General features: G+C 43.2%; 2 protein-coding genes across 3 annotated transcripts in view; one reads left to right on the forward strand and one right to left on the reverse strand.

Moving 5' to 3' along the window:
• The window catches only part of LOC120021105 (bromodomain-containing protein 8-like), a 28,087-nt gene extending 24,450 nt beyond the window's left edge, over window positions 1-3,637 (forward strand). Inside the window, exon 18 of the mRNA XM_038964746.1 lies at window positions 2,939-3,637. Within this exon, the coding sequence (XP_038820674.1) occupies window positions 2,939-2,998 (60 nt within the window). The 3' untranslated portion in view covers window positions 2,999-3,637. The remainder of the gene's footprint in view (window positions 1-2,938) is intronic.
• Window positions 3,638-4,295: 658 nt separating this feature from the next.
• Window positions 4,296-25,480, reverse strand: LOC120021672 (dnaJ homolog subfamily C member 18-like). 2 transcript variants are annotated; one of them, XM_038965495.1, is made up of 8 exons: window positions 24,519-25,480; window positions 16,409-16,583; window positions 16,046-16,191; window positions 10,759-10,953; window positions 10,503-10,615; window positions 9,217-9,326; window positions 5,956-6,128; window positions 4,296-5,802 (listed from the first exon to the last, which is right to left on the reverse strand). In XM_038965495.1, exons 1-8 carry the CDS (start codon window positions 24,643-24,645, stop codon window positions 5,678-5,680), a joined length of 1,164 nt encoding a protein of 387 aa, XP_038821423.1. In that variant the 5' UTR covers window positions 24,646-25,480; the 3' UTR covers window positions 4,296-5,677. The 2 variants fall into 2 exon arrangements, with proteins under 2 accessions (XP_038821423.1, XP_038821422.1); XM_038965494.1 differs by having other exon boundaries at window positions 9,217-9,329.
• Window positions 25,481-26,370: the final 890 nt, after the last annotated feature.

The following is a 26,370-nucleotide window of genomic DNA, read 5'->3' on the forward strand; positions in this document are numbered from 1 at the left end:
GGAGCGGGATCGATTTGGAGGTGGAGGGTCCGTCATGGTCTGGGGCGGTGTGTCACAGCATCATCGGACTGAGCTTGTTGTCATTGCAGGCAATCTCAACGCTGTGCGTTACAGGGAAGACATCCTCCTCCCTCATGTGGTACCCTTCCTGCAGGCTCATCCTGACATGACCCTCCAGCATGACAATGCCACCAGCCATACTGCTCGTTCTGTGCGTGATTTCCTGCAAGACAGGAATGTCAGTGTTCTGCCATGGCCAGCGAAGAGCCCGGATCTCAATCCCATTGAGCACGTCTGGGACCTGTTGGATCGGAGGGTGAGGGCTAGGGCCATTCCTCCCAGAAATGTCCGGGACCTTGCAGGTGCCTTGGTGGAAGAGTGGGGTAACATCTCACAGCAAGAACTGGTAAATCTGGTGCAGTCCATGAGGAGGGGATGCACTGCAGTACTTAGTATCTGGTGTGGCCACCAGCTGCATTGACTGCCACTTTTGATTTTGACCCCCCCCCTTTGTTCAGGGACACATTATTCCATTTCTGTTAGTCACATGTTTGTGGAACTTGTTCAGTTTGTCTCAGTTGTTGAATCTTATGTTCATACAAATATTTACACATGTTAAGTTTGCTGAAAATTAACACAGTTGACAGTGAAAGGACGTTTCTTTTTTTGCTGAGTTTAGGAACAACGTGAGACAAAGGTCACTGTGAGTCCACGCAGTTCAATTCCTCACAACTCTCAATCTGATGCATACCTGACACACGTGCACACACTTTCTTGTCCATCCTTTCATAGCCTCAGTGTCTGTTGGCTTTTTGTGTATGTGTGTGAGTTTGTGTGCACGTGTATTTTGTGTGTGTACCTCAGCTTGTTATATAATGTATGTGAAGACAGCCATGGCAACACTCCAACCTTGTGTTCCTCTCCAGTTTCTCGAGCTCTGCCTGGTAGATAGCAGGAAAGGTCACGGTTTAGGGAGACAATCTATTTTCGATTTAGCGGGACAGATCCAATTTTTATTATAGTATTTGAATTTTTCTATGCTACAAAATGTCATATTTGGTCACATGGTTCATATTGTTACATATTGTCACTGGGATGTTTATATTTGGTTAATCACAAAAAATGGCTCCAACAATGTCTTCATAATCCAAGTGAGGAATTGGTTTCCCACTTGTTTTAAGAAAAGAAGTTTCCTCAGTTCTTGAACCACTCCTGTAAGATGGGTTCTGACCTGCTGCTGTATGTTTGCCCACAGGGTTATATCGTATACAGTGTTTATAGTGTCCATGAGTAGTGGTGTGCATTTATTTTATACCCTCTCTTGGATGGGTCTGTATTTTTTTAAGGGGACGTATGTAGTTCTCTTTTCTCTGTTGTCGGGATGTGTGCTCCACTGCTCCTCTTCTTTCCTTGTTTTCTGTGTGGGTGTGTCTTTGATCCCTCTTTCTGACTGTATCCTTTGTCCTCTCACAGGACAGTGTCCCCATGGCCTCTCCTGCCTTCCTTCTCTCTCTCTTTGTAAGTACCCGGTCTGCAGTTTATGACCTGCAAGACTACAGCTGGGGTATTCACATTCTGCAGTTTATGACCTGTCAGACTACAGCTGGGGAATTCACATTCTGCAGTTTATGACCTGTCAGACTACAGCTGGGGTATTCACATTCTGCAGCTTATGACCTGTCAGACTACAGCTGGGGTATTCACATTCTGCAGCTTATGACCTGTCAGACTACAGCTGGGGTATTCACATTCTGCAGTTTATGACCTGTCAAACTACAGCTGGGGAATTCACATTCTGCAGCTTATGACCTGTCAGACTACAGCTGGGGTATTCACATTCTGCAGCTTATGACCTGTCAGACTACAGCTGGGGAATTCACATTCTGCAGCTTATGACCTGCAAGACTACAGCTGGGGTATTCACATTCTGCAGTTTATGACCTGTCAGACTACAGCTGGGGTATTCACATTCTGCAGTTTATGACCTGTCAGACTACAGCTGGGGTATTCACATTCTGCAGCTTATGACCTGTGAGACTACAGCTGGGGAAGTCACATTCTGCAGCCTATGACCTGTCAGACTACAGCTGGGGAATTCACATTCTACAGCCTATGACCTGTCAGGCTACAGCTGGGGAATTCACATTCTGCAGCCTATGACCTGTCAGACTACAGCTGAGGTATTCACATTCTGGCCCTAGGTCACACAAATCAAATTCAAATCAAATGTATTTATATAGCCCTTCTTACATCAGCTGATATATCAAAGTGCTGTACAGAAACCCAGCCTTAAACCCCAAACAGCAAGCAATGCAGGTGTAGAAGCACACTGCTTGAATCAACTTTTTCAACATCATTTCAATGAAGTTACGTTGAACCAACGTGGAACAGACATCTGTGCCCAGTGGGTAGTATTTTCTATTTCTTACACTCTCTCGTACTCTCTCACTCACTCCTACACACACATGCAGGCATATAGCAACAAAAGAACACAAATTGGCTCACTTTCATGCACACAAGCTAATAGACTCAAGCATTTTGGTTTGTAATTTGCATTGAATCTAAATGTTTTTTTATTTATACCTTAACTGACTTGCCTAGTTAAATAAAGAACAAATTCTTATTTTCAATGTCGGCTTGGGAACAGTGGGTTAACTGCCTTGTTCAGGGGCAGAACGACATATTTTTATCTTGTCAGCTCGGGGATTTGATCTTGCAACCTTTCAGTTACAAGTCCAACGCTCTAACCACTAGGCCACCTGCTGCCCCAGGAACCCGGTTTCCTTTCATTTACAAACACAAAAGTATGATGGCCAGTCCGTCCGGTGTCCACGTTGGTGTGAACGACTGTGTTTTCCAGGGCGATGGCTAGTTTTTCAAGCTTCTGGTTGCTTTGGACCAGAATTAACCCATCTCTTCTCTGTGCCTATCTATACAGGATGGGGGCACCAGGGGGCGCCGTTGTGCCATAGAAGCTGACCTGAAGATGAAGAAATAAGCTGCAGGGAAGCAGCTGAAGACTGGAATAAGTCTGTCTGATTGGTGTCCTCCGTGGTCATGTCCCACTTGATTACGCTAACGAAGGACACCACAGTCGGGGTCAATGTCGTTTCATGTCCTGTCACTTCAATTGGACATGGCGTGTCTAGCTGAGAGAGCCATTCCTGAATTGCAGTTTAGAGAAAAACGCAACGACAGCTGGGCGATAGACAAAAATCTATCCATGATAAAAAAATACCATGATAAAATAGAATACGTTTATAACATTAATGTGCAGCAGTTCTTTATTACCTTAACTACTAGTACTTTGAATGTTGTAGCTATCAATTGTCCCATTTAACTATCACCCATATTAGCAGACTCATTTAATTTCAAACTTCACATTTCTCCAGTATAGGCTTCTTATCGTAATGAAAGACATCAGCAAAAAGTCCACGATAAGTGGTCGGTTCAGTCGGTGTCGATCATTTCCGGTTTATCGTCCCAGCTCTAAACTCAACCCCAGCACTGAGAATCACTTATACCCCAACTCCTGAATGTGTCAACAGAAAACATAGACCTTGCATTGTGTATGTCAATTGTTTTGAAGTCCTCTGTATAGTATTGTACAGGCATGTCCCTTGTGTACATATGGTGACCCAATAAATATTTGTCGCAAGATTGTGGTTCTCCAACTCAAAGCAAGTTGTGTATGATAAAACAAAGAAGAAGCTATAATCCTTAGTTTAACATGTCCATTTTTGGACTTAAATTAATGATATCTATTGATTCTTGAAAAATAACTTAAATGCCTAAAACTAAGCCTAAAACTGTTGTACCCCATCAGAACCCAAAATATAAGCCTGCTGTTCTCCAATGTAAATGAAAACAAACACTGTGTAGCCTGAACACACTTTTCAAACAAATGTCTCATGGTTGGTTAGTCGATCCATAGCTCTGTCTATGGATGTGAGTGATCACATTTCTCCAGGCCCATCCCTCAGTTTTTCACCCAAAACAGAGACAGGGCATCTGCTTTGTTATTGTTTCAATTAAGGTTTCTAGCTTCAAAAGAAATCCAACAAGGACTAAGGCTGGGATTTAATATGATTGTGCGTTGTCGACAATGTTCGCGGAGACCGCAATCACGGTAAACGCTGCATATGTCAGCTCAATCGAACAATTTGCATTGTCGACAGCGCAATCAGGCTGAAACTCTGCCTGAGCTGGGGTGTAACACCAGTAGGGTGAGAGTATAGCCATCTGGATCAATGCTCTGTAGACATACTAGACAAAAGCAACCCATAGACATCAAGGGATTGTTTAACTTTTTAATAAACCAGCTTGAAAACCTGCTCTAACAGCACAAATCAACTGGACACCAGAGTTCAGCCAAGAGACAACTGGGTCTCTAGTTAGCATCGGGTCTAATCTGTAATCCATTACTGCCCCAACCACATCCTGTCTGTCTGCCACTAGTGTGGCTGTTAACCCTTCGTCTGCTGGATTTATGATCTGACTAAAGGAAGGTCAAGCATTAAAAGATTACTGAACAAATGTTCATTTGGAGAAATGTTTGAAAGCTCTTAGTAAAGTAACAGTTGATTAAATGAATGTAACAGTTGATTAAATGAATGGGCAGGATGAGTGGATTTCTCTTAGTCCTTTACAGAGGTGTGCTGCAGCAGCTATTGACTGAGCACCTGATGTGTAACAAGGACATGGATAAAAAATAAAAGGAGGGCAGAACATGGGGCTGCATGCATTGGGGAATAGAGACTAGGACAGCAGGTTCCAAATAAAACGGCAGCAAGTGCTTCAGAATGAACCAGAAGGACCAAATAATGGACAAGTACAACTATGGCAACGCCGTTTGGCAAAGTCTTAGAGCACAGCAAAATAAAATTAAAAGTATCAATGTATTTCACATAAAACAGAAATCTGCAGTTAGATTGTAAGTGAATCTAATGTTGTAGAGATAGAGTATATAGCTCTGGCCTTACTTTCTCTAACAGGCATGATAAATCTACATTTTCTTCACAGTTTAAGACCATATAGATTGTCTTTTCAAATAGAAGCTCTCGTTTGCCTCAGTCTCTGAAAACCTATTCTAGAAGTTAGTGGTTTTCAGGTCCTTGCATTCTTTCTTCACAATTAAAAATGTTATTTCCAATTAAAAAGTGACTCACTGCTCTAGCTATGTTCTTTCCAAGACCTACACAATATACTCCATTAAACTCACGCCACAGAAACAAACATGGAAATAAATTAGTAACCCAGCAGCAATGCTAAACATGTTTCAAACAGGTGACTAACAAAGTGTAGGTGTGAACAGACAACCATTTTCTCAAACGTTGTAAGCAAGCCTATATTCCTTAATGTAAGGAAGCAGTAACAAGGCTCCTGTACATCAATAAAACAATCCCAGAGCCAGCCAGACTGGGCTTTATGTTGTTATCCACAGAGCCACGGTGGGCAACTCATAGTACATGCACCTCCACTTTCTTCCATCCGAGAGGAAAGGCGGCACAATGTTTCAGATCAAAGGGCTTTGGCTACCACTGGGCTCTATCCAGACAAGAGATGTTCTTCAAAAAAGTGACCCGATTTAATAAATAAAATAAATAAACAATATTAAATGAGTAAAGTGTAGAATTCCCAGCTGGAAAGAGATGCCTCCCTCTCCTGTCTAAGCCCCTCATTCTCCTCTTTGTTGGCCCACAAAGCGGTACAGCTTGTCACAGTTGTCCAGCTTCAGAGACTCAGCCTTCGCCTTCAGTCTGTCATCACGGTACAGTTGTGCAAGATTCGCCAAATCCGACTCTGAGGAATGACAAAAACATCAGCTCATATATGGATACCTTCCTACTCTACAATATGAATAAACCATGTGTGGCTTTCTCAGTCAACACGTCTCAGGTGGCTGTCAATGGGGACAGAGCCAAGCTGCCAGAACCTGAATGCAGCTTGACTTACTCTGCTGTTTCTCCTTCCAGCAGCTGCTCTGCAGGTGTTCGATGTAGTCACTCTCTATGGTCTTCTCCAGCTCTTCCAGGGATTCCCCACGGTACTCCTTCTGGAAGCTCTTGTCCACGTAGTAGGGAACACCCATGTTCTGGGTCTCCCGGGAGACCACCAGGCCCATGGCCCTGAAATAAACATCAAATCAAATTTTATTTGTCACATACATATGGTTAGCAGATATTAATGCGAGTGTAGCGAAATGCTTGTGCTTCTAGCTCTAACAGTGCAGTAATATCTAACAATTCCCCAACAACTACCTAATACACACAAATCTAAAGGGGTGAATGAGAATATGTACATGTAAGTATATGGATGAGCGATGGCCGAGCGGCATAGACGAGGTGCAATAGATGGTATAAAATACAGTACACACATGTGATGAGTAATGTAAGATATGTAAACATTATTAAAGTGGCATTATTTAGAGTACTAGTGATCCATGTGACTAGTGATCCAAGTGACTAGTGATCCATTTATTAAAGTGGCCAGTGATTGGGTCTCAATGTAGGCAGCAGAGTTAGTGATTGCTGTTTAGCAGTCTGATGGCCTTGAGAGACTGAAAAACAGCATCTCTCGGTCCCAGCTTTGATGCACCTGTACTGACCTCGCCTTCTGGATGGTAGTGGTGTGAACAGGCAGTGACTCAGGTGGTTGTTGTCTTTGATGATCTTTTTGGCTTTCCTGTGACATCGGGTGCTGAAGGTGTCATGGAGGGCAGGTAGCTTGCCCCCGGTGATGCGTTGTGCAGACCGCACCACCATCTGGACAGCCTTGTGGTTGAAGGGGGTGCAGTTGCCGTACCAGGGCTGTAATACAGCCCGACAGGATGCTCTCGATTGTGAATCTGTAGAAGTTTGTCAGGGTTTTGGGTGACAAGCCAAATTTGAGCCTTCTTCACCACACTATCTGTGTGGGTGGACCATTTCAGTTTGTCTGTGTATGCCGAGGAACTTAAATCTTCCCACCTTCTCCACTGCTGTCCCGTCAATGTGGATAGGGGGGTGCTCCCTCTGCTGTTTCCTGAAGCCCACGATCATCTCATTTGTTTTGTTGACGTTGAGTGAGAGGTCGTTTTCCTGACACCACACTCCGAGTGCCCTCACCTCCTCCCTGTAGGCTGTCTCGTTGTTGTTGGTAATCAAGCCCACTACTGTTGTGTCGTCTGCAAACTTGGTGATTGAGTTGGAGGCGTGCATGGCCACGCAGTTGTGGGTGAACAGGGAGTACAGGAGGGGGCTGAGCACGCACCCTTGTGGGGCCCCAGTGTTGAGGGTCAGCGAAGTGGAGATGTTGTTTCCTACCTTCAACTGGGGGCGGCCCGTCAGAAAGTCCAGGACCCAATTGCACAGGGCGGGGTAGAGACCCAGGGCCTCTAGCTTGATGATGAGCTTGGAGGGTACTATGGTGTTGAATGCTGAGCTGTAGTCAATGAAAAGCATTCATAGGTATTGCTTTTGTCCAAATGGGATAGGGCAGTGTGGAGTGCAATAGAGATTGCATCATCTGTGGATCCGTTGGGGCTGTTTGCCTCGAAGCGAGCATAGAAGTAGTTTAGCTCGTCTGATAGACTCGTGTCACTGGGCAGCTTTCGGCTGTGCTTCCCTTCGTAGTCTAATGGTTTGCAAGCCCTGCCACATCCGACGAGCGTCAGAGCCGGTGTAAAACGATTAAATCTTAGTCCTGTATTGACGCTTTGCCTGTTTGATGGTTCATCGGAGGGCATAGCGGGATTTCATATAAGCTTCCGGGTTAGAGTACCACTCCTTGAAAGCGGCAGCTCTAGCCTTTAGCTCAGTGCAGATGTTGCCTGTAATCCATGGCTTCTGGTTGGGGTATGTACGTACGGTCACTGTGGGGGACGACATCATCGATGCACTTATTGATGAAGGCAATGACTGATGTGGTGTACTCCTCACTGCCATCGGAGGAATCCCGGAACATATTCCAGTCTGTGCTAGAAAAACAGTGCTATAGCTTAGCATCTGCTTCATCTGACCACTTTTTTATTGATCTAGTCACTGGTACTTCCTGCTTTAATTTTTAATCATAAGCAGGAATCAGGAGGATAGAATTATGGTCAGATTTGCCAAATGGAGGGCGAGGGAGAGCTTTGTATGCGTCTCTGTGTGTTGGAGTAAAGGTGGTCCAGAGTTATTTTCCCTCTGGTTGCACATTTAACATACTGATAGAAATTTGGTAAAACGGATTTAAGTTTCCCTGCATTAAAGTCCCCGGCTACTAGGAGCACCGCCTCTGGGTGAGCGTTTTCTTGTTTGCTTAATACAGCTCATTCAATGCCGTCTTAGTGCCAGCCTCAATCTGTGGTGGTATGTAAACCAATACGAAAAATACATATGAAAACTCTCTAGGTAGATAGAGTATCTCATGATAAGCTGTAGACCACAGTACCTCAGGCGAGCAATAGCTTGAGACTTCCAGTGTGATGGCGATTGCGTCGTCTGTGGACCTGTTGGGGCGGTATGCAAACTGAAGTGGGTCTAGGGTGGCTGGTAAGGTGGAGGTGATATGGTCCTTGACTAGTCTCTCAAAGCACTTCATGATGACAGAAGTGAGTGCTACGGGGCGAGTCATTTAGTTCAGTCATCTTTGCCTTCTTGGGTACAGGAACAATGGTAGCCATCTTGAAGCATGTGGGGACAACAGACTGGGATAGGGAGCGATTAAATATGTCCGTAAACACACCAGCCTGCGCATGCTCTGAGGACGCGGCTAGGGATGCCGCCTGGACCTGCAGCTTTGTGAGGGTTAACACGTTGAAATATTTTACTCACGTCAGCCACAGAGAAGGAGAGGGAGGGGGGTGCAGGCCTTGTTAGCGGGCAGCGACGGTGGTACTATATTATCCTCCAAGCGTGCTAAGAAGGTGTTTAGTTTGTCTGGAAGCGTGACGTTGGTGTCCGTGACGTGGCTGGTTCTTTTTGTAGTCCGTGATTTCCTGTAGGCCCTGCCACATAAGTCTCGTGTCTGAGCCGTTGAATTGCGACTCCACCTTGACATACAGTCAGTCCCACTAGATGTTTACAAAGGGTACCCAATACACATCACACCTCACCCTCTTCAGGGTCCTCATGCACTCTGCACCCAGCATTTGACAGTTACCATGCTACCAGTCTGTGAAATAGGTTCATATGGAGTCTATTTGAGAGACAAACGTATCATCAAGAAGCTTGGTTGATGTTACAGTGGACTCACGGTTTGTAAAAGAGACCGTAAGGAGGGTTGGTGGCCATCAGTTGGGTCACAACAGATATGAGGATCAGCACCAGAACAGGAAGAAGCTGTAGGAAGGCTGTGAAGGTGTTCTGCTGAAGAAAGGCAGAACCAGAAGAAGTTCATAAACACATCAAATAACTGGAAATACATTTAATCAATGTACAGTAACGTTTCAAGGACTCGTTTGCTTACTGCAACAATCTGGTCTAGGCATGGTGAAAGCTTCTACTCTTATTTTCACAGCTGGTCTGTTTCACTGGTCAACCTTCAACCCCCACTGTAACTGATCCTCTTGGAGCAGCATAAGGTTCTCCATTTAACTGCCTATTGCAGCACCTCAGAGGGAGATGGTATCCAATGACAAACAGGATCAAATCTAAAAGCCCCACCCAACCTCAGGGAGTGGAGTTCTTTCAAATCAAGGTCCAGCATCAATTGTAAACCCATAAACACATCAGCTGTAGCTCTGTTGGTTAAACTGTACACCCATAGGCAATCAGCTGTAGCTCTGTTGGTTAAACTGTACACCCATAGGCAATCAGCTGTAGCTCTGTTGGTTAAACTGTACACCCATAGGCAATCAGCTGTAGTTCTGTTGGTTAAACTGTACACCCATAGGCAATCAGCTGTAGCTCTGTTGGTTAAACTGTACACCCATAGGCAATCAGCTGTAGCTCTGTTGGTTAAACTGTACACCCATAGGCAATCAGCTGTAGCTCTGTTGGTTAAACTGTACACCCATAGGCAATCAGCTGTAGTTCTGTTGGTTAAACTGTACACCCATAGGCAATCAGCTGTAGCTCTGTTGGTTAAACTGTACACCCATAGGCAATCAGCTGTAGCTCTGTTGGTTAAACTGTACACCCATAGGCAATCAGCTGTAGCTCTGTTGGTTAAACTGTACACCCATAAACACATCAGCTGTAGCTCTGTTGGTTAAACTGTACACCCATAGGCAATCAGCTGTAGCTCTGTTGGTTAAACTGTACACCCATAGGCAATCAGCTGTAGTTCTGTTGGTTAAACTGTACACCCATAGGTAATCAGCTGTAGCTCTGTTGGTTAAACTGTACACCCATAGGCAATCAGCTGTAGTTCTGTTGGTTAAACTGTACACCCATAGGTAATCAGCTGTAGCTCTGTTGGTTAAACTGTACACCCATAGGCAATCAGCTGTAGTTCTGTTGGTTAAATCACACAGCCACAGAACATCTGAGTTGAACTGATGGGATTTTCTCTGAGATCTCTCGTGGACACTGACTGACCTGACTGCGGTTCTCCCCCACCTCCTCCTCGCGCCTCTCATATGCACGTCGCCGACGAGGCTGATAGAAGTTAGAGTAGGTGGCTCCTCTGTTGGTGTACACATGGATGTTGCCTGAGGGAGCAGAACAGACATGATTTACATGCACTGAACTACTTAGCAACAACTGACAGAGTCACTCAAATCCAAAATTCAAGTAACAGAGATTAACGCACACACCAACTCTCTCTTTCAGAAATACACACACACAAACTGACCTGTGGGAAACCTTCCTCCAAAGAAGATGTTGAAGAGTTCCTCAGGGGAGATGTCGGCCTCAAAGTCCCTGTTGAAGTTGCGGTACTGTCCGTGGCGAGCGTGGGCGGTGCTCTCAGACGGAGCCTGTTCTCCATACTGGTCATACTGATGACGCTTCTCAGCGTTGCTGAGCACCGCATACGCATTGCCTATGGCTGTAAAAGAAAAAAATACTTATCAGGCCTACGATTTGGTACCGTCTGACGTAGAGAGCCACAACAGCATGAGAAGAGAGGACTGGTCTAATTATCTGCACCGGCAGTTCCACAAAAATACAACTCAAATATAATTTTATTTGTCGAATGCTTGGTAAACAACAGGTGTAGACTAACAGTGAAAGACTTTCTTACGGGTCCTTTTCCAACAATGAAAAGTTAAAGATAAAAATTTAGTACAAAATGTAAATAGTGACACGAGGAATACATACACAGTGAATAACAAGTAAAAATAACATGGCTATATACAGGGAGTACCAGTACCGACTTGATGTGTAGAGGTATGAGGTAATTGAGATAACTATTTACATAGAGGTAAAGTGACTAGGCAACATGATAGATAATAGACAGTAGCAGCAGCCTATATATGGTGAGTGTAAAAAAGTGTGAGTGTGTGTAGCGTCAGTATGCTTGCGTGCGCATGTACAGTTGAAGTCGGAAGTTTACATACACTTAGGTTGGAGTCATTAAAACAAATTTTTCAACCACCCGACAAATTTCTTGTTAACAAACTATAGTTTTGGCAAGTCGGTTAGGACATCTACTTTGTGCATGACACAAGTCATTTTTCCAACAATTGTTAACAGACAAATTATTTAATTTATAATTCACTGTATCATAAGTCCAGTGGGTCAGAAGTTTACATACACTAAAATGACTGTGCCTTTAAAGAGCTTGGAAAATTCCATAAAATGATGTCATGGCTTTAGAAGCTTCTGATAGCCTAATTGACATCCTTTGAGTCAATTGGAGGTATACCTGTGGATGTATTTCAAGGCCTACCTTCAAACTCCGTGCCTCTTTGCTTGACATCATTGGAAAAATCAAAAGAAATCAGCCAAGACCTCAGAAAAAAATTGTTGACCTCCACAAGTCTGGTTCATCCTTGGGAGCAATTTCCAAATGCCTGAAGGCACCACGTTCATCTGTACAATCAAGTATAAACACCATGGGACCAGGCAGCTGTCATACCGCTCAGGAAGGAGACGCGTTCTGTCTCCTAGAGATGAACGTACTTTGTTGCGAAAAGTGCAAATCAATCCCAGAACAGCAGCAAAGGACCTTGTGAAGATGCTGGAGGAAACAGGTACAAAAATATCTTTATCCACAGTAAAACGTGTCCTATATTGACATAACCTGAAAGGCCGCTCAGCAAGGAAGAAGCCACTGCTCCAAAATTGCCATAAAAAAGCCAGACTACGGTTAGCAACTGCACATGGGGACAAAGATTGTACTTTTTGGAGAAATGTCCTCTGGTCTGATGAAACAAAAATAGAACTGTTTGGCCATAATGACCATCATTATGTTTGGAGGAAAAAGTGGGAGGCTTGCAAGCCGAAGAACACCACCCCAATCATGAAGCATGGGGGTGGCAGCATCATGTTGTGGGGGTGCTTTGCTGCAGGAGGGACTGGTGCACTTCAAAATAGATGGCATCACGAGGGAGGAAACTTATGTGGATATATTGAAGCAACATCTCAAGACATCAGTCAGGAAGTTAAAGCTTGGTCACAAATGGGTCTTCCAAATGGACAATAACCCCAAGCATACTTCCAAAGTTGTGTTAAAATGGCTTAAAACCTCTTGAAGCTAGGGGGCAGAATTTTTATGTTTGGAAAAATAACATTCCCATTGTAAGCTGCCTATTTCTCAGGTCCAGATGCTAGAATATGCATGTAATTGACAGAGTATGGTAGAAAACACTCTAAGGTTTCCAAAACTGTCCAAATATTGTCTGTGAGTATAACAGAACTGATTTTGCAGGCGAAAACATGAGGAAATCCAACCCGGAAGTGACTTCTATTTTGAAAAATCCATTGCCTGCCTTTCGTCCATTTAAAGGGATATCAACCAGATTCCTTTTCCTGTGGCTTCCTCAGGGCGTGAACAGTCTTTAGACATAGTTTCAAGCTTTTATTTAAAAAAATGAGCGAGATTTATCAAAACGCGTCAGTGGATAGGCGGATGTCCCTCCATTCGTTTTTGCGCCAGACACTCGTTGCTCGACATTTTCTTTCTCTCCAGTATTGAATAGTTTACAGTCCGGTTGAAATATTATCGATTATTGATGTTAAAAACAACCTGAGGATTGATTATTAAAAACGTTTGACATGTTTTTACGACCTTTACAGATACTATATGGAATGTGTGTCAAGCCTTGACTTGCCTAAGGCTGTGGAATACTGAACATAACACGCCAAACAAATGGCGGTATTTTGATATAAAAAAATCTTTATCGAACAAAAGGAACATTTATTGTGTAACTGGGAGTCTCGTGAGTGCAAACATCTGAAGATCAAAGGTAAGCGATTAATTTTATAGCTTTTCTGGCTTTCGTGACCATTCTACATGGCTGATAGGTGTTCTTACTGTTTTGTCTAGTGATCGATAAACTCAAACGCTTGGATTGCTTTCGCTGTAAAGCATATTTTCAAAATCTGACACGATAGGTGGATTAACAACAAGCTAAGCTGTGTTTTGGTATATTTCACTTGTGATTTCATGAAAAAAAAAAATATATTTTTTTTATTTTATTTGGCGCTCTGCAATTCAGCGGTTGTTTACGAAAATGATCCCGCTAAAGGGATCCGTGCGTCAAGAAGTTAAGGACAACAAAGTCAAGGTATTGGAGTGGCCATCACAAAGCCCTGACCTCAATCCTATAGAAAATGTGTGGACAGAACTGAGAAAGTGTGTGCGAGCCAGGAGGCCTACAAACCTGACTCAGTTACACCAGCTCTGTCAGGAGGAATGGGCCAAAATTCACCCAACTTATTGTGGGAAGCTTGTGGAAGACTACCCGAAACTTTTGACCCAAGTTAAACAATTTAAAGGCAATGCTACCAAATACTAATTGAGTGTATGTAAACTTCTGACCTACTGGGAATGTGACAAAATAAATAAAAGCTGAAATAAATCATTCTCTCTACTATTATTCTGACATTTCACATTCTTAAAATAAAGTGGTGATCCTAACTGACCTAAGACAGGGAATTTTTACTAGGATTAAATGTCAGGAATTGTGAACGGAGTTTAAATGTATTTGGCTAAGGTGTATGTAAACTTCAGAGTTCAACTGTATGTGTGTGTTGGGGTGTCAGTGTAAGTGTGTGTGGGTAGAGTCCAGTGCAAGACAGTAGGTGCAAAAAAGGGTCAATACATTTAGTCCGGGTAGCCATTTGATTAGCTATTAATTCAGTCTTGTTTACCACTCTTATGGCTTGGGGGTAGAAGCTGTTCAGCGTCATGTTTCCAAACTTGTTGCATTGGTACCGCTTTCCGTGCGGTAGCAGATAGAACAGTCTTGGGTGGCTGGTGTCTTTGACAATTTATTTGGGCCTTCCTCTGACCCATGGGCCAATGCCAAATCTCTACAGCCTCCTGAGGGGGAAAAGGTGCTGTCGTGCCCTCTTCACAACTGTGTAGGTGTGTGTGGACTATGTTAATTCCTTAGTGATGTGGACACAAAGAAACTTGAAGCTCTCTCGACCCGCTCCACTATAGCCCCATCGATGTGGATGGATGTGTGCTCGCCCCTCCGTTTCCTGTAGTCCATGATCAGCGCCTTTGTCTTGCTGACATTGAGGGAGAGGTTGTTGTCCTGGCACCACACTGCTAGATTGCCGGCCTCTTCCCTATAGGCTGCCTCATTGTCGTCAGTGATCAGTAACTACCACCGTTGTGTTGTCAGCAAACTTGGTGTTGGGAGTCGTGCACAGTTACGCAGTCATGGGTGAACAGGAAGAGGGGACTGAGCACACCCCCCCACCCCCCGACCTTGTTGATGGTCAGCGTGGCGGATGCATTGTTGCCTACCCTCACCGCCGTAGGCCCGTCAGGAAGTCCAGGATCCAGTTGCAGAGGGAGGTGTTCCGTCCCAAGGTCCTGAGCTTGGTGTTGAGCTTGGAGGGCACTATGGTGTTGAATGCTGAGCTGTAGTCAGTGAACAGCTTTCTCACGTAGGTGTTCCTTTTGTCCAAGTGGGAAAGGGTGGAGTGCAATAGAGATTGAGTCATCTGTGGATCTGTTTGGGCGTTATGCGAATTGGAGTGGGTCCAGGGTGTCTGGGATGATGGTGTTGATGTAAGCCATGAGATGCCTTTCAAAGCATTTCATGGCTATATATGTGAGTTCTACGGGGCGATGGTAACCTGCCTAAATAACTTTGGCATTCTTGGGCACAGGGACTATGGTTGTCTGCTTGAAACAAGTTGGTATTACAGACCGGGTCAAGGATTGGTTGTATAAAGTACAGGAGGCAGCCTAGCAATTAAGAGCGATGGGTCAGTAACCGAAAGGTTGCTGGTTTGAATCTCCAAGCCGACTGGTGACAAATCTGTCAATGTGCCTTTGAGCGAGGCACTTGACCCTAATTGCTCCTGTAAGTCGCTCTGAATAAGAGTGTCTCCTAAATGACTAATGTTTTTTTTTGTTATTTAAAGAATGTAAAATGTCAGTGAAGACACTTGGCCAGGTGGTCAGCACATGCTCCGAGTAAGTGTCCTGGTATTTTGTCTGGCCTTGCGAATGTTAACCTGTTTAAAGTTCTTACTCACATCGGCTACAAAAAGCGAGATCATACAGTTGCCGGAACAGCTGGTGCTCTCATGCATAGTTCAATGTTGTTTGCCTTGAAGCTAGCATAAAACGGTAATTATCTCGTCTGGAAGGCTTGCGTCGCTGGGCAGCTCGGGGCTGGGTTTCCCTTCGTAATCTGTGATACCGCAATCATCCAAATCAATGTTAGTGATAGCAGTTCTGATGTCCAGAAGCTGCTTTTGGTCATAGGAAATGGCGAGACATTATGTACTAAAAAAACCAACACAAAATAGCAGAATTGGTCAGGAGCCCGTAAGATTGCAGCTATCCACTGCAGCGCCATCTTTACAGTGGCCATATTTATTTAGAATTTTAGGAGCACATGAGAAATGCTCACATGATCATCTAATGTGACCAGAGGAGGAGGAAGATCTGATACCGATAAGTCCTGGATCAGGAGAGGGAAACACAGCAGTAAGAGGCATCCCTTTACCTTTAAATGCATCTGTGGCTCCCGGGGCACAATTCTTATCAGGGTGGAACTTCAGTGCCAGCTTCCTGTATGCCTTCTTCAGATCTTCATCACTAGCGTCTTTAGGAACGCCCAGGATCTCATAGAAGTCCTTGCATTTCTTTATCCTGCATGGATCAAACAAAACAAAGAATCTTATGAAATCTGACATCACAACATTAATATGTACAATGTGCAGGTGCAGTTTTACTGGGTGGACATCTTGACAAAATGTAGCTGGGGTCTCGGAGTGCTCAAACTGAGTGATGGCCTATCACTAAATAAAATATAGAAAAACTCAGGTAAAGACAGTGTGAGTGTGATTTAATACTAAGGGGCAGGTACCTGAAAACACCCTGACGCTGATCCTCTGTGTAGGTCTGCTTCTCCTCACTGGCTCCTCTGCGTGCCTCCTCTCCATCCCAGTCCTCTTCATTTGATCGGAAGCCACGTGGTGGGGGTATGTGGGGCTCCTCTGGAGCAGCAGAGCTCCCATTCCTCACTATGGCATCAATCAACACTGACGGAAGACCGAGAGATCAGGCAAGCGGGTAAATATCAATAGATGAGACATCAAGACTGAGGCTGGCTAAGACTAACTTTTGGTGTGGCGCGGGATCTTCCTTGATTTAAAGAGTAAAAAACACAAAACAATTTGCGATTGTTTATACCGATCTAAAGACGACACATAAATCCACAATACTTTAGGCTAGAAACAAGCAGTAAAATGCGTGACTAACATGCTGACCAGACCTAGCTAGCTAGCTGTTGCTAGTTAATTTGTCCTGGGATATAAACATTGGGTTGTTATTTTACCTGAAATGCACAAGGTCCTATGCTCCGACAATTAATCCACAGATAAAATGTATAGTAGTAATCTCTCCTACTTCAGGCTTCTTCTTCTTTGGACTTTATATGGTGGTTGGCAACCAAACTTAAGGTGCATTACCATTACCGACTGGAGTGTAGACCTCAGTTCATCTTTCAATCACCCACGTGGGTATATCCTCCAAAAAACAATGAGGAGATGACACGTGAGTATATGCTCCTAAAAACCAATGAGGTGGGAGAGGCGGGACTTGCAGATTTGTATCTGCTTTCAAACCACCTACGAAGGTGACTTGAAATATCTGCTTCCATGTGCTTTTTGGCTGTTGAGACTTCAGGAAAACAGATATGCAAAAAAAATGGATTTCAATAAATTCAAAACTGCCAATGTGAACAAGGTTTAAGAGAGTTCACAAATTATGTTTATGAGGACAAGGGAATCTTAAATTTGTAAAGCGTGCCAAAACTATCAACCACATAAAAAGCAAAACGGTGGTGGAGCACCTGAGATCCATTCAACACCAGACTCGAAAGGCAAGCTAACAAGTATTTTGACGTAAATAACCTAACTTACTTATTTTGATAGTAGGGTAACAGAGTAACTTAGTCAACTCATTATGTTGCATAAGCTATCTTCACCGGTTGCAAACTGCGGTAAACTTCGCAGGCTAGCTAGCTACGTTAGATAGATAGCTTGCACTAAGCTAGGAAGCTATTTTGGAGGTAAAAGTTGTCTAGCTGTGATGTGTGTGAACTCTGGTGTGTGTGTGTGTGGGGGTTATTGGGTTCTGCCCGCATGTGTAAGAGGGAGTGCTACTCACATCTTTGTAAAAGTTGTCTAGCTGTGGTGTGTGAACTGTGTGTGTTGGGTTCTGCCCGCGTGTGTGAGAGGGAGAGTGTGCGCGATGTACAGATTTGTGGCAGATTGATCAAAGGCAACAGTGGTGAATATTGCTAGCTTTACTAGCCTGTATTTAAATCCCTGACCTAAATAGGTTCAGGGTTAGCATGGAGGAAATAATGATCAGAACAATATGGGGGAAAAAGCAAATTAATGGGGTGTCCTTTTGTGTGCTGTGTGTGGGGTTGTTGGGATCGCTCCGTTTGTTACATTAGCCTTATTTTAAAAAGGTCCCCCTCAATCTACACAAAAAACCCCATGACGAAGCAAAAACAAGTATATATTTTTTATTTTAGAAATGTTAGCAAATGCATAAAAAAATACAAAAGATGGAAATATCACATTTACATAAGTATTCAGACCCTTTACTCAGTACTTTACTCACCTTTGGCAGTGATTACAGACTTGAGTCTTCTTGGGTATGACGCTACAAGCTTGGTACACCAGTATTTGGGGAGTTTCTCCCATTCTTCTCTGCAGATCCTCTCAAGCTGTCAGGTTGGATGGGGAAAGTCGCTGCACAGCTGTTTTTAGGTCTCTCCAGAGATGTTCGATCGGGTTCAAGTCCAGGCTCTGGCTGGGCCACTCAAGGACATTGAGACTTGTCCCGAAACCAGTCCTGTGTTGTCTTGACTGTGTGCTTAGGGTCGTTGTCCTTTTGGAAGGTGACCCTTCGCCCCAGTCTGAGGTCCTGAGCAGGTTGTCATCAAGGATCTGTACTTTGCTTCGTTCATCTTTCCCTCGATTCTGACTTGTCTCCCAGTCCCTGAAAAACATCCCTACAGCATGATGCTGGCACCACCGTGCTTCACCGTAGCGATGGTGCCAGATTTCCTCCAGACGTGACACTTGGGATTCAGGCCAAGGAGTTCCATTTGAGTCATTAGACCAGAGAATCTTGTTTCTCATGGTCAGAGTCCTTTAGGTGCCTTTTGGCAAACTCCAAGAGAGCTGTCATGTGCCGTTTACTGAGGAGTGACTTCCGTCTGGCCACTCTACCATAAAGGCCTGATTGGTGGAGTACTGCAGAGATGGTTGTCCTTCTGGAAGATTCTCCCATCTCCACAGAGGAGCTCTGTCAGAGTGACCATCGGGTTCTTGGTCACCTTCCTGACCAAGGCCCTTCTCCCCCAATTTGTCAGTTTGGCCAGGCGGCCAGCTCTAGGAAGAGTCTGGATAGTTCCAAGCTTCTTCCACTTAAGAATGATGGAGGCCACTGTGTTCTTGGGGACCTTCAATACTGCAGAAATGTTTTGGTACCCTTCCCCAGATCTGTGCCGAGACACAACCCTGTCTCGGTGCTCTACGGACAATTCCTTCGACCTCATGGCTTGGTTTTTGCTCTGACATGCACTGTCAACGGTGGGACATTACTGCATATAGACAGGTGTAGGTTTTTTCAAATCATGTACAATCAATTGAATTGACCACAGGTGGACTCCAATCAAGTTGTAGAAACATCTTAAGAATGATCAATGAAAACAGGATGCTCCTGAGCTCAATTTCAAGTCTCATAGCAAAGGTTCTGAAACCCTATTTACATAAGTTATCTGATTTTTATTTGGCATACATTTGCAAAAATGTCTAAAAACCTGTTTTCGCTTTGTCATTATGGGGTAGTGTGTAAATTGAGGGGAAAAACATTTAATACATTTTAGAATAAGGCTGTAAACGTAACAAAATGTGGAAAAAGTCAAGGGGTCTGAATACTTTCCAAATGCACTGTATCTGCATGAGAGAGGGACAGAAGTTAGTTTGGCCAAAACCAGATAAACCAACCAACTTTAAATTTTCATTTATATTAACCATGTTTTTATTGTTATCCTACTGGTCAATCAAGAATTCAGACTCTGGAAGAGTGTTTGGCTAAAACACTACGTCAGAGAGGAAGGAGTTGGTCCTGGACTTTGTGAAAACACTGATCGAGGCACCACGTTTCTAAACAAACACTCAAAGCAAGGAGGGAGTGTTCCTGCAGCATCCTATCTTTGCACTGAATACCTACCTGACCTTTACCCACACTACATCCAGTATACCTACCTGAGCTTTACCCGCACTACATCCAGTATACCTACCTGAGCTTTACCCACACTACATCCAGTATACCTACCTGAGCTTTACCCACACTACATCCAGTATACCTACCTGAGCTTTACCCACACTACATCCAGTATACCTACCTGAGCTTTACCCACACTACATCCAGTATACCTACCTGACCTTTACCCACACTACATCCAGTATACCTACCTGAGCTTTACCCGCACTACATCAAAGATTGCGTGAAGGGCAAGGATCTCTACGTGATCTTGGAAGAGACCACCGACACATGTGGGAGGTGTGCCCTAAACATTCTACTTCAGCCAGTGGGTGAGAGACCCATAATGGCAGACTTTACCTTTTTGGACAGGCCTTAAAATTTTGGCATTGGCGGGTAAGACGTTCATTTCACCAGCCACATTGGCAGGTGGTCAGGGATTCACAGTGGTAGTATTTGTGAATAAAAATAGTCAAGTACCAAGTGCCTTTAGAAGTGATTTACACCTTGACTTTTTCCACATTTAGTTGTGTTTAGGCCAGTGACACAATCTCAATTGAATCCATTTTAAATTCAGGATGTAACACAAAACCCCATAAGAGGATTATGTTTTTCTAAATGTTTACAAATTAATCGTTTTTTTTATTGCATGCACTCACTGTGTGCAATAGTGTTTAACATGATTTTTGAATGACTACCTCATCTCTCTCTGTACCCCATACATACAGATAATTGTAAGGTCCCTCAGTCGAGCAGTGAATTTCAAACACAGATTCAACCAAAGAGCAGGGAGGTTTTCCAATGACTTGGAAGGAAGGGCACCTATTGATAGATGAGTAAAAAAATAAAAAACAGACATAATATCCCTTTGAGCATGGTGAAATTATTCATTACACTTTGGATGGTATATCAATACACCCAGTCACTACAAAGATAGTCGTCCTTCCTAACTCAGTTGCCGGAGAGGAAGGAAACCACTCAGGGATTTTTAATCAATTAGAGAGTTTAATGGCTTTGATAGGAGAAAATTGAGGATAAATCAACAACATTGTAGTTATTCCACAACACTAACCTACAAAGTGAAAAGGAAGCCTGTACAAAATAAAAAAATATTCCCAAACATGTATCCTGTTTGCAATAAGGTACTAAAGTAAAACTGCTAAAAATGTGGCAAAGAAATAAAGTTACGTTCTGAACACAAAGCGTTATGTTTGGGGCAAATCCAACACGTCACTGAGTACCACTTCATATTTTCAAGCATGGTGGTGGCTGCATCATGTTATGGGTATGCTTGTCATCGGCAAGGACTTTCAGATAAACGAAATAGAGCTAAGCACAGGCAAAATCCTAGAGGAAAACCTGGTTCAGTCTGTTTTCCAATTGACACTGGAAGACAAATTCACCTTTCAGCAGGTTAATAACCTAAAACACAAGGCCAAATATACACTGTAGTTGCTTACCAAGACAACATTGAATGCTCCTGAGTGGCCTAGTTACAGTTGACTTAAATCAACTTGAAAATAACATAACCAGAAATACTCACATCTGTACTTGCTGCCAAAGCTGATTCTAACATGCATTGACTCAGGAGTGTGAATACTTATGTAAATTAGATATTTCTGTATTTCATTTTCAAAAACATTCTAAAAACATGTTTTTACTGTCATTATGGAGTATTGTGTGTAGATGGATGAGGGCTGAATTCAGGCTGTAACAAAAACATTTGGAATAAGTCAAGAGGTATGAATACTCACTGTATGATCTAATTTATAGCTAAATAAATTCTGCAGTAGCTGTTTACAAAGCATTTCAGCCGTTTTGTTTCATAGCTGGTAAATGAATCGCATAAAGTCAAAGAACTACAAATCCTATAACCTATCCCACCTCGCGCAGCAACACTGCTGAGTGAAAGATTCATTTTTAGAAGAGCTGGCACAGGCATAAAAGTTGGTCTAACTGACTTGAAATTAAAGTCTACTGAAGTGAGACTTTGTCCTTGTGCTTCTTGGATATTTACATTGTTTTGTTCACAAGTTAGGTTGTTTTTAAATGTTTGAGTTTCAACTGTTAAAGAGAAGACTATGCGTATACTAGTCAGGCTCGCTCAATCTCACGGCAGAGATACTTTTAACGCGTAAATTCAGATAGCAAAGCTTGCTTCGCCCTCTTGTTGGTGCTAGCAAGCTGGCTAGGTATCAATAGCCAATCCAGTAGGGGCTGGAAACTAAACTGGACGGAGCTTTAACTGGTCAATAATGACGCGATGTCTCAAAGTATTTGCTTAAAGTTCATCTCCCCCAATTTTGGTCCCGCCCTGTTCACGTCCCTCACCCATGCTCGCATCACCCAAAGGTCCCCCTCCCACTTTGCTTTCCTTCAATGAAAATTAATGGGCTTTCCGTTGTTGTCACCCCCAAGATGCTATGTGGTCACAAAAAAAGGAAGCAATATATCACATTCCTTCTTAGTAACATATATTATTTTAGAACCATTACAAAAGCATGCTCATCCTTTTTTGTTTTTGGCCCCCAAAAATATTTTGGCTGGTAAAAAAAAAATCTGAGTGTCACGTAGATTTTTGAAATCTACCTTCCACAGTGACTGGTGGACCAAAGGTGTAGTTTCTGGCCTTGTTTTTGTACAAAGTTAACATTACAACAGTGTCCAAGCAGCTCAGAGCATTCATGCTGGCAAAGGACTTCACTCCCGTGATGCCAATCTACGCAGTACAGACCAGGTGGTGCTCGTGGGTCAGTGCTGTGGAGTGGCTGGCAGAGCACATGGATGTCCTCTCGGAGTTACTGGACACCTTTGAAACACCTGCCAAGTGTGTCTAGGATCTGAAGGAGTTGTTGGTGAACCTATAATACTCGCTGAAGGACCAGGCTGTGTTCATCGTTGAACACAGTCTGGAGCTAGTGGTCCTTAAAAAATTAGAGAAACAAACCCATCAGCAACAAGCTACAGCACCTCAGAGTATGGCAGCGGCAGATGAGTGGCACCACCACACCACCACTCAGCTGGAGGAACTTCCAGAGCAAGAGAGAGATGGGTGTGCAGAGCTCTTCAAAGCTGCCATGAGAGAATATGCCATTAAGCTGCAGGCTGTGACGGAGAGGCACCCAAGCTTAGCTATCTATAACTCTATTCATATATTCCACACAGCAGAAGTGGAAGGGTACAGGAAAGAGAGGAAGGATATTGTGCACATCATCGCTGCGTTGAGTGAGGTGTCTGAAGAGGAGTGGCACAGGTGCATGTCAATAGACAAAACTGATGCCAGAGAGGTGAGAGCAGTGGATCTCGCTCTCTTCTTATTCAGGCTGTAACACAACAAAATGTGGAAAAATTCAAGGGCTGTGAATACTTTCTGAAGTCACAGTCTTTAGGAAACGATGTTGGCCCTGTTACATTTCTGTCTACACCTCTCTAGGTTTTGTTTATCAGACAGCCTGATTGACTCTTCAAACAAGTGATTCAAGTTCAGATGTAAGTGTTCAGCGTATTACAGTGTAAGACTTATTTTGTCAATGAAATTCTTGAATCTTAGTTCCTACATACAAAAACATATGTTATTGAATTCAAGTTTCCAGTCTTGAATTCGAAGTTGTATAAGCCACATTCATTCATTGTTTTTAATTTTAATTTGAAATACGTACATCCTCCAGGCAGAAAAGAGCTGACTCTTCCCACAGAACATTTCTCTCACTCACTCTAGCAGAAACAGCATTAAATTCATGACACTAAGTATATATTATATATATATATATATATATATATATATATATATATATATATATTCACATCTGTTTACACTGATTGTACCGAAATAAAAAGTTAAATAAAGTGGGTGTAATGTTTTACATGTAACAGATTACCTTTATTTGTATAACATTTAAGTATCCCATTCAACTGCATGATGTGTAAACATACACCAGAGTTTAAAAAGAGCTTTATCCAGGTTCTGCTGATTTTCTGCAGAAATCTCTGTAGAAAGTAAAACAAATTCCAGGAGATTCCATTTGGGCCTAACTACAAAATTCTAAAGTTGTGGTGTAAAATAAATTGGACTTTGCTTTGGAAGTAATCTCATGCAATGTGTGAATCTGTTGACCAAAACTTTATGTAAACAAGAATATGTATAATTAAATTGAGGGTTCATTTAAATTTGCATGACATTTTTCAAATGTGAAAATGGGGGCTCTGGGGGAAAAGGTTGGGAACCGCTGTATTAAAGTAATATTATGTACCTGAAACATGCATTCCCTAACCTAGTCACTTCTTATATTCAAATGAGTTACTTAAGACAGTTAACCCAAAATTATACTAACTAACCAGTTTGGCTGTTTGCAGCTGCACCACCAGGTTGAGCAATAACACGGATAAGTTAATGAAAGAAACATTACTAACTAACGTAACACATTGGAGTGTGGTTTACAGGCTAGTAAATCCACTTTTAGTTTCCAGGCACACAAGTTATCGAAAGATATTACCTGCGTTATAAACCGACCATATTGTAAATATCATTCAGATGACATGTAGCTATAACATACGCTTAACATGTTCACGGATTCGATGGGAGCATACATTATCAAATTCACAAGATACAGACGTTGCACTTTCTATTTTAACATTCAAATTGGCAAGCAAGGCTAACATTGACAAGACAGCCATTACGGCAAATTTACCTCTGGCCCGGGTGCTGGGGAATATTTTCTGGGCTTCATACAACAGTTGAAGGGCTTTTTCTCTCCGCCCTGACCGCAAGCACAGCTTTGCTTTCTCTATCAATCGATCAGATTCCTGTTTATCCATTATGACAGCTATTCGATGGCTAGCTAGTTAGCTTATTCCCACCGAGGACTGCAACCTCAAAAAACTACACTCGCTACACAAATGCGGTTGACTGCCTACAATCTTAAGGATTTAGCTAATAGCTATTTTATGTTGAGGTGTACCTGGGCGTTGTCTGTCAACTGAAATTAACGGTAGCTAGCTAGCTTTGTTTACAGATAACAAGCTAGCTAGCAATAGGTTAGCTATGAGATTTCACCGTAGCTATCAGGTATCATAGCGGTGACGCCTCCCACTTTAGAAGCCAGACATGAACACAGGTGTAAGCGTCTATTCAAGTCGTCCAAATACCAACAGAAAAACTTGAACTAGTTAAAATCCATGCAATACGGGAAGAAATGTAATACCGACATTAACCAGTCCCGTAATAACACTGAGCTTCTTTGATATTAACCTCCATGGCCAACAGGAAGCGGAAACTAGCAGAATTAAAAGCCAAGTTGACCAATGGAAAACCTCCACCCTTGACCTATGGACTCATCTGTAGTCCAGCAGTGTTACTTGTAGATTATTTTTGACATTGTTGCAGCTTCTGATTGCTGCATTGTTGTAGCATTATAACAAACACTGTTTCATATATTGCTGCTCATTGGACCCAGAGCTGATGCCTGCTGGACAGTTCATTTACACAGTCCCTAATTTTGTTTATCTGTCAGCCCCAGAGTAGCTAACTGACCCTCTCTCCCATTGTTGTTGTCCTAGCGGTTTCCCATTGTTGTCTCACCTGTTGTTGTCTTAGCTCTCCCAATAAACACCTGTGATTTTTATTTTATTTAACTAGGCAAGTCAGTTAAGAACAAATTCTTATTTTCAATGACGGCCTAGGAACAGTGGGTGAACTGCCTTGTTCAAGGGTAGAACAACAGATTTTTACCTTGTCAGCTCAGGGATTCGATCTTGCAACCTTACGGTTACTAGTCCGACGCTCTAACCACTAAGCTACCCTGCCGCCCCTGATTGCTTTATGCCTTTCTCTAATGTCAATATGCCTTGTATACTGTTGTTTAGGGCAGCTCTCATTGTTTTATTTTACTGCGGAGCTCCTAGTCCCGCTCAACATGCCTCAGATAGCCCCCTTGTCCCACCCCCCACACATGCGGAGACCGCACCTAGCTTAACTGGCGCCTCCAGAGATGCAACCTCTCTCATCGTCACTCAATGCCTAGGTTTACCCCCACTGTACTCACACCCTACCATACTCTTGAATGTACACTATGCCCTGAATCTATCCTACCACGCCCAGAAATCTGCTCCTTTTATTCTCTGTTCCCAAAGCACTAGACGACCAGTTCTTATAGCCTTTACTGTACCCTCGTCCTACTCCTCCTCTGTTCCTCTGGTGATGTAGAGGTTAACCCAGTGTGTCCCGAGGCGCTCTCATTTGTTGACTTCTGCAACCGTAAATGCCTTGGGTTCATGCATGTTAACATCAGAAGCCTCCTCCCTAAGTTTGCTTTATTCACTGCTTTAGCACACTCCTCCAACCCTGCTGTCCTAGCCTTAACTGAATCCTGGCTTAGGAAGGCCAGCAAAAATTCCGAAATTTCCATCCCCAATTACAGCATTTTCCGTCAAGACAGAACTGCTAAAGGGGGCAGAATTACAATCTACTGTAGAGATAGCCTGCAGAGTTCTGTCATACTATCCAGGTCTATGCCCAAACAGTTCGAGCTTCTACTTTTAAAG

Source organism: Salvelinus namaycush, chromosome 26, assembly GCF_016432855.1.
Source record: "Salvelinus namaycush isolate Seneca chromosome 26, SaNama_1.0, whole genome shotgun sequence".
In the NCBI taxonomy this organism is placed as follows: domain Eukaryota; kingdom Metazoa; phylum Chordata; class Actinopteri; order Salmoniformes; family Salmonidae; genus Salvelinus; species Salvelinus namaycush.

Bases quoted from the DNA above. Each gene is read 5' to 3' on its own strand.
- LOC120021672 (XM_038965494.1), bottom strand. From the start codon at position 24,645: ATGGATAAACAGGAATCTGATCGATTGATAGAGAAAGCAAAGCTGTGC. The intron at 10,616-10,758 runs GTCAGTTTGTGT...CTGCTCCCTCAG, and splicing joins TGGAGGAAGGTTTCCCACAG to GCAACATCCATGTGTACACC. The intron at 6,129-9,216 runs GTGAGTCCACTG...TGTTTATTTCAG, and splicing joins TACGGTCTCTTTTACAAACC to GGCCATGGGCCTGGTGGTCT.